This window comes from Fringilla coelebs, assembly GCF_963513975.1.
Source record: "Fringilla coelebs genome assembly, chromosome: 3".
Lineage (NCBI taxonomy): Eukaryota > Metazoa > Chordata > Aves > Passeriformes > Fringillidae > Fringilla > Fringilla coelebs.
The window spans coordinates 336,911-344,095 of NC_140030.1; the positions used below are offsets into that span (position 1 = coordinate 336,911).

The window sequence follows — 7,185 nt, forward strand, 5'->3', positions numbered from 1 at the left end:
GGGCCGTGCCCTGTACCGGGTGTCGGGGATGGGCCGTGCCCTGTACCGGCCGGGCCGTTCCCTGTACCGGGTGTCGCCGGGCCGTACCCTGTACCGGGTGTCGCCGGGCCGTACCCTGTACCGGGTGTCGGGGACGGGCCGTGCCCTGTACCGGGTGTCGGGGACGGGCCGTGCCCTGTACCGGCTGTCGCCGGGCCGTGCCCTGTACCGGCTGTCGCCGGCCCGTACCCTGTACCGGGTGTCGGGGACGGGCCGTGCCCCGTACCGGCTGTCGGGGACGGGCCGTGCCCCGTACCGGGTGTCGGGGACGGGCCGTGCCCTGTACCGGCTGTCGCCGGGCCGTGCCCTGTACCGGCTGTCGCCGGGCCGTGCCCTGTACCGGGTGTCGGGGACGGGCCGTGCCCTGTACCGGCTGTCGCCGGGCCGTGCCCTGTACCGGGTCGCGGGCGGCGCCTGCGCAGAGGGGCGGCGGAAGCGGCGGCGGGGCTGGGCCGTGGCGGCGGGGCTGGGCCGTGGCGGTCGCTGCCGCGTCCCGTCCGACCCCGCGACCCTCGGCGCGGCCATGGCGGAGCCCCCGCGGCCGCAGCGGAAGCTGTCCCGGGTTGGGGAGAGCCTGTACCGCGTGCTGGGGCTGCAGAAGGGCAGCTCCCCCGAGGAGATCAAGAAGGCCTATCGGTACGGGGGGGTGCGGCGGGGTCTTCCCGGGAGCCCAGGCACGGGGGTCCGTCCCGCCGACGCGGCCGGGTCTCGTCCGGGCGGTCCCGGTCCCGTCCCGGCGGGCAGGGTCGGTTCCGGGAAGCGAGGCTGTGAGCCCGTGCCGGGGGTCCCGCGGGGGTGTGGGCTGTCCGGGCAGCGGGGCCGTGAGCCCGTGCCGAGCCGGGTCCCCCCGCTGCACCCACAGGAAGCTGGCTCTCAAGTACCATCCCGACAAGAACCCCGATGACCCGGCGGCAGCCGAGCGCTTCAAGGAGATCAACAGCGCCCACGCCACGCTCAGCGACGCGGACAAGCGCCGCCTGTACGACCAGTACGGCTCCCTTGGCCTCTACGTGGCCGAGCAGTTCGGCGACGATGCTGTCCGGCACTACTTCCTCATGTCCAAGTGGTGGTTCCAGGTGAGCCCGGCGTCCCTGGGGCTGGCGTGGCGGCGCTGGCGGGTCGGGTGAGCTCAGGGGTTTGCCGTGCTGGCAGGCTGGTGTTTGAGTGGGCTCTCAGGGCTGGTGTGATGGGTCGAGGACTCGAGTGAGCTCGCAGCATGTCTGTCCCTGACGCAGGCACTAGTGCTGTGCTGCGGGGCCCTCACCTGCTGCTGCTGCTGCTGCTGCTGCTTCTTCTGCTGTGGGACGTGCTGCCAGCCCAAGGAGGATGAGTCCTACAAGTACGTGGACCCCAAGGACCTGGAGGCACAGATGCGGGCAGAGGACAGCGGTGAGTCAGGCGGGAGCCCGGCTGCTGGGAGCGCCTGTATTTGCTTTGGGGGGCTCTGGGGTCTCCCCATGTCCCATCTCGTGTCGGGGACAGAGCTCTGGCTCAGGTCTTGGGTTGGTTTTAGCTGCAGCTGTTACTTCCAGCCAGCCCTTGGCATTTCTTGTGTAGGCCACGGCTGGTGACAGTGGCAGAGGAGCCACTGCATGGGCCATGGGTACACCTTCTCCTTCCTTCTGGACAAAGGCCCCCGAACAGGCGTGAAGCTTAGAGACCCTGGGGCCTGTGCCCTCTGGGGCACAAAGCGTGGGAAGAGCGGCTGTGCTCTGGGCCAGCTGTGTTCCCCGGCACTGGCCATGCTGGTGACAGTGGGATTGGGTGACTCCTGCAGGTTTCCTTGGGGTCAGGGCACTCCCACGGTCTCTGCACTGGCTGTGGGAGCCCTGGAGGCAGTGCTGTGGGGTTCCTGCTCGCTGGCACCACTGGGTGGGGCTGAGGCACTGATGTGCAGCTTTCCTTTGCAGATCCTCCGGGCCCCGTGGTAGCACAGCCGCCGCCTGCCGGCACGGAGCCGCTGCCAGCCAGCGCCAGGAGCGATGCCTGAGGCCGGCCCCACCCCGCCGGCTCCCCAGGACTGGGCAGGGATCCTCCTTTGGGACTGTCACTTTCTGGGACCACGGTCCCACCCCCCGGGCTGCCTCATCAGCCTCGGGAGGGATAGAATCTCAGGTTAATTTGGCCAGCATCACTGCACAGGTTCCTGGGCCCCTGCTCGAGCTCCAGGGCAATGCCCCTGTGTCCCAGCACTGGCGGTGGCAGTGGCCTGGAGCCCGTGCTGCTGTGGCCCCTCGAGTGCCTTGCCCGTGCCCAGGTCGGGCACTGAACACCAGGCACGAGCAGAGATGCTCCGGGCCGAGCTCTGTAGCTCTCTGTCGAGACCATTAGCACTGTAACCTCGGGGCTGGGCTGAGCCCGCCCCTCCTGCCGCCCTCCCGGCGGGTGCTGGGTGCCAAACGCTGCTGTGGGCTTGGGGTGCTCCTGAGTGTACCCCTTCCCTCTGCCCTCTGGGTTTGTCTGGGTTTTTGTGGGCACCATTAAAGGCCGACGGGAGGGGAGCGTGTGTGTGCGTGCCTGGGCTCTGTCTGCTGGAGCACTCGCGGCAGGATGTGCCTCTGCCTGCTGGTGTCCATGCTGGGGCTGTGGCCGTGGACCCTGCGGGATGCTGGACTAACCGGGGTGTGTCAGGGCAGGTCACGTCCTGTGTGGCGTGGTCATGTTGAATGGAGTGAATGTCACCTGTCTCCTGTCACCCACCTGGTGCCACACTCTGTCCCCCGCTGCTGGCTTCCGCAGGCTCTGCTCTTCCCCCTCCTCGCTGCTGCAGACCCGGAGCCCTGCTCCTCCCTGCCGGCACCGCCCTGCTCCTGCCCCGCTCTCTGCGGAGAGGGACAGCCTCTGCGGACGCAGGCCAGGCCGGCGCTGGCAGGGATGGCATCGAGGGGGCGCAGGGAGCCGCTTGCTCGTTCTTCCCATCTCTGGTCACTGCCTCTGCCCGCAGCTGCATGGGCTCTGCCTCACTCCCTAAATATAGCCAGGTGCCGGGCCGAGTGAGGATGGGGTGTCCTGGCACCAGCCCCTCCGCCTGCCCTTCGGGGGGGCTGGCACCGTGGGATCGGCGGGACCCCCGCCTCCCGCAGCCCTGCTGCCTGCAGAGCGGGGCACATCTCCTCAGCGTGACTGCCAGCCCTGCAGCCCCTGCACCAGCCAGCGCTGGTCCCCCGAGCCTCGGCCGCTCCTCCTCCCGGGCAGGGATCAGCGGGTCCCGGAACGCAGCCGGTGCCGGGACCGGCCGGTCCCGAGGGTGGGCAGGAGCGGTGACTCAGTGTCACCCGACGCCGCCGACAGCTGCGGCCCCGGCGGGGCGGGGGCGGCTAAAATTAGCGCCGGGGGCCGGGGCCGGGGCTGAAACAAAGCGGGCACCGGGCGGCCGGAGCGGAGCCGCGGGACAGAGCCGGGTCGGGCCGGGCCGGAACCGCGGCCATGAACTTCGCGGTAGGGCTGAAGCCGCTTCTGGCGGAGGCGCGGAGCATGGAGAGCCTGGAGAAGCAGCTCATCTGCCCCATCTGCCTGGAGATGTTCTCCAAGCCCGTGGTCATCCTGCCCTGCCAGCACAACCTCTGCCGCAAGTGCGCCAACGACGTTTTCCAGGTGGGACCCGCCGGTGGGGCAGGGGGAGGCACCGGGATCTCGGTCCCTAGGACCCCAGCCCGGCGGGTGGTGGCCCCGTTACCCCGGGATCCCCGGCCAGCGAGGCGGAGGGGCGGGCGGCACCAGGAACACCGGGATCCTCCTCACGGGAGGCCTGGTCTGGCGCTGGCGCCAGGAATCCCGGCTCCGTGAGCAGCCACTGCGAGCTCCGGTGGATGGGCCGCGCTCGGTGCCGCTCCCGGCTGGCGGACGGGAAGCAGGGGCCGTGCATGAGTCCCGGGTTGTGTCCACACCCGTGGTCGTGCTCTTGCCCGTCTCCATCTCTCTCTCTGTGCCCGTGGCCGTGCCCGGGTCCGTGCCAGGGGCTGTGGGGCACAGATCCGTGGGGGCGGGGGGTGCCGGGGGTGCCGGGGGTGCCGGAGGTGCCGGGGGTGCGGGGTGCCGTCGCCGTGACCCCTTGCGTCCCCCCCCAGGCCTCCAACCCGCTGTGGCAGTCGCGGGGCTCCAGCGCGGTGCCGTCGGGCGGGCGGTTCCGGTGCCCGTCCTGCCGGCACGAGGTGGTGCTGGACCGGCACGGGGTGTACGGATTGCAGCGGAACCTGCTGGTGGAGAACATCATCGACATCTACAAGCAAGAGTCGGCCCGGTCCGGAGGGGCGGGGACCCCGAGGCGGGGCGGGGGGCGAGACCTGCGGGTGACAGCGAGCCCACCGAGAGGGCTGAGGGTGGGATCCTAAAAGGACCTGGAGAGTCATGGGACCCATACAGGGCCTGGGAATATCCCTGGGGCTGCGGCTCCAGGGCCAGAGGTGTTTCTGGTGCCAGCAGTGTCCCTGGGGCTCGAGGGTCCCTGGGAGCCAGGGGTGTCTCTAGGGCTGGGCAGGCACCGGGGCCGGTGCTGCCTCTGAAGCTGGTGTGTCTCTGGGGGCCGGGGTGTCTCCCTGACACCCCCAACCCCCGTGCAGACCCCTTCATGCCAAGGCCGAGCAGCACCTCATGTGCGAGGAGCACGAGGACGAGCGGATCAACATCTACTGCCTGCGCTGCGAGGTGCCCACCTGCTCCCTGTGCAAGGTGTTCGGGGCACACAAGGACTGCGAGGTGGCCCCGCTGCCGGCCGTCTACCAGCGACAGAAGGTGGGGGGCCCCCGGGCTCTCGGGGGGCCGAGAGTACCCCCACAGCCACCCTCATGCCCACCCTCACTCCCAGAGCGAGCTCAGCGATGGCATCGCCATGCTGGTTGCGGGGAACGACCGGATCCAGGCCATCATCACGCAGATGGAGGAGATCTGCCACACCATCGAGGTGGGCGCCGAGGGCTGCAGCGGAGGGAGGCGCTGGCACGGGGAGTGCTCGGCCCCGGGGCTGTGCTGGGGCACACGGAGCAGCCCTGGCCCGTCCCGCAGGAGAACGGCAGGCGGCAGAAGCAGCACCTGGGGCTGCGGTTCGACGCGCTCTACGGCATCCTGGAGGAGCGCAAGAAGGAGCTGCTGCAGAGCATCGCCGCCGAGCAGGAGGCCAAGCTGCAGCGGGTCCGCGGGCTCATCCGCCAGTACGGAGACCACCTGGAGGCCTCCTCCAAGCTGGTGGAGTCAGCCATCCAGGCCATGGAGGAGCCCCAGATGGCCCTGTACCTGCAGGTCCTGCCAGGGGAACAGGGGGGCTGGAACTGCCCCGGGGCGGTGTGGTGGTGCCGTGGTTCCCTGAGGGGCGTGGGGCTGCTCACAGGGGGCTGTGCTCACCCAAAAGGATCTGTGGGTGCCCCCGGGATGTGCATGGGTGGAGCTGTGGTGGGAGTGATGTCTAGGAGACACTGATCCCCCCTCGTTTTCCTTCCCAGCACTCCAAGGAACTCCTGAAAAAGTGAGTGGGGACAATGGGGGAAGGCGCCTTTGGCTGGTGGCCCTGTGGGAGCTGGACCCTGAAGCTCCCGGGTGTCTCTGCCCTGCAGGATCACAGACATGTCCAAGGCATCAATGAGCAGCCGCCCTGAGCCCGGCTACGAGAACATGGACCACTTCTCCATCAACGTGGACTACGTGGCTGAGATGCTGAGGACCATCGAGTTCCAGACAGGTGCCTGCACGGGGGAAATGGCTGCAGTCCCCAAGGGCACTGGGACTGCCCGGGGTGCCCAGAGCCCAGGCAGAGCCCCCCTCACCACATGCCCTGTGTGGGGATCCCACACAGGACTGGGGATGTGGCCCCACCTGCAGCCCCACCCAGGGGCCTTGGAGGGTCAGTCCTGCCCCAGGCCCTCCCTGGTTCCCACACCGGGCTGGTCACATTCCTCCTGGGAATATCCTGCAGTGTCCTGGTGTGTCCCCATAATGTGGGAAGGAGGGAGGGTCCCACCTGAGCTGTCCCCTGCCCACAGAGCCCCTGGGTGAGGATGAGGGGGATGGACCTGGGGACGGCAGTGAAGCTGCACCAGATGAGGACCGGCTGGACAGCCTGGAGGTGCCCGAGGCTGCTGAAGGTGAGTGCCTGCCATGACTGCCCAGGGCCGTGTCCAGGGCCAGCCTTTGGTTGTGGCATGGTCCCCATGTGGCAGCAGGGTCCTTCAGGGTGCCAGGGCATCCCTGCCTCGATCTTGTCCCTCTCTCCCTCTGCAGATGTGGGGCCGAGGCAGAAGCCAGTGAGCTCTCCCCATGGTGAGACCCTCGTGGGGAGTGAGATGGGCACAGCCATGGGGTGCTGTGGGGCAGAGGAGACCTCCTGGGAATGGGGATGGGGGTGTGCAGGGGCAGGTCACACCTCAGGCCCCCCCAGGCCATCTCTGTCTCCCTGCTGCAGGGGGTGGGAAGGTGGTCCCGGGGTCACAGGGCTCAGGCTACTTTTCTGCACAGGTCAGCACTGAAGTGAAGCCGTGGGGTAAGGCTGGCATGTCCTCAGCTCTGGCTGTCCCTGTCACACCCGGCTATGCCCGTCCCTGTCACCCTGTCCTGGCTGTGGCCATCCCCTCAGGCGAGCTCCGTCCCTGCTGCTGGAATTCCAGGGCAGGGCGCTGCTCCTCTCCTACATTAAAAGTGTGTGAGGACACCTTCTGCTGTGTGCTGTGTGCGGGGGCTGGAGGCGAGGGCCGCCCCAGAGCGGCTCTGCCCGGCCCCTCAGGGTCTGGCCCAGCGCAGCCCCTGCCCCATCACCCCAGCAGTGCCCCCGGAGCCCCAGCGCAAGGCGGCCTTTGAGCCCCGGGCCCTGTGAGCGGGGCTCTGCCCCTGCCCACAGCCCCTGCCGGGGGGCGAGGACCCTCCGGTGCCCCTCCTGCCAGCCCCGCCCGGGTGCCCGCGGCAGCCCCGTCCCCCGGGAGCCGGGAGCAGACGCGGCCGGGATGAGCTGGGAGCAGACGCGGCCGGGATGAGCTGGGAGCAGACGCGGCCGGGATGAGCCGGAGCAGACACGGCCGGGATGAGCCGGAGCAGACACGGCCGGGATGAGCTGGCTGGGTACACACGGAGCCACCGCAGCGCTGCCCCGGCCGCTCCCCCGGGAGCCGCGGCTGCGTCACCGCCGGCCCGGCCGCCGAGGCGGCGCGGCTGATGATGCACATG

General features: G+C 69.6%; 2 protein-coding genes across 2 annotated transcripts; both read left to right on the forward strand.

Annotated features, from left to right (window-relative positions):
- Nucleotides 1-474: 474 nt before the first annotated feature.
- DNAJC5G (DnaJ heat shock protein family (Hsp40) member C5 gamma) lies at nt 475-2,522 on the forward strand. The gene is made up of 4 exons (XM_084202031.1): nt 475-675; nt 902-1,115; nt 1,275-1,428; nt 1,950-2,522. Exons 1-4 carry the CDS (start codon nt 563-565, stop codon nt 2,027-2,029), a joined length of 561 nt encoding a protein of 186 aa, XP_084058157.1. The 5' UTR covers nt 475-562; the 3' UTR covers nt 2,030-2,522.
- An 852-nt stretch (nt 2,523-3,374) lies between these two features.
- On the forward strand, nt 3,375-6,684 carry TRIM54 (tripartite motif containing 54). Its single transcript, XM_084202858.1, has 10 exons — nt 3,375-3,633; nt 4,107-4,279; nt 4,599-4,770; nt 4,844-4,939; nt 5,041-5,274; nt 5,475-5,497; nt 5,586-5,710; nt 6,012-6,113; nt 6,250-6,288; nt 6,484-6,684. The coding sequence occupies exons 1-10, from the start codon at nt 3,466-3,468 to the stop codon at nt 6,492-6,494; spliced, it is 1,143 nt and encodes a 380-aa protein (XP_084058984.1). The 5' UTR covers nt 3,375-3,465; the 3' UTR covers nt 6,495-6,684.
- The last annotated feature ends 501 nt before the right edge of the window (nt 6,685-7,185 follow it).

Excerpts from the sequence above, each read along its gene's own strand:
- DNAJC5G (XM_084202031.1), top strand. The coding sequence starts at position 563 with ATGGCGGAGCCCCCGCGGCCGCAGCGGAAGCTGTCCCGGGTTGGGGAG. Across the intron at positions 1,116-1,274 it reads TGTCCAAGTGGTGGTTCCAG|GCACTAGTGCTGTGCTGCGG; the intron begins GTGAGCCCGGCG and ends TCCCTGACGCAG. Across the intron at positions 1,429-1,949 it reads GATGCGGGCAGAGGACAGCG|ATCCTCCGGGCCCCGTGGTA; the intron begins GTGAGTCAGGCG and ends TTTCCTTTGCAG.
- TRIM54 (XM_084202858.1), top strand. The coding sequence starts at position 3,466 with ATGAACTTCGCGGTAGGGCTGAAGCCGCTTCTGGCGGAGGCGCGGAGC. Across the intron at positions 4,280-4,598 it reads TACAAGCAAGAGTCGGCCCG|ACCCCTTCATGCCAAGGCCG; the intron begins GTCCGGAGGGGC and ends ACCCCCGTGCAG. Across the intron at positions 6,114-6,249 it reads GGTGCCCGAGGCTGCTGAAG|ATGTGGGGCCGAGGCAGAAG; the intron begins GTGAGTGCCTGC and ends CTCCCTCTGCAG.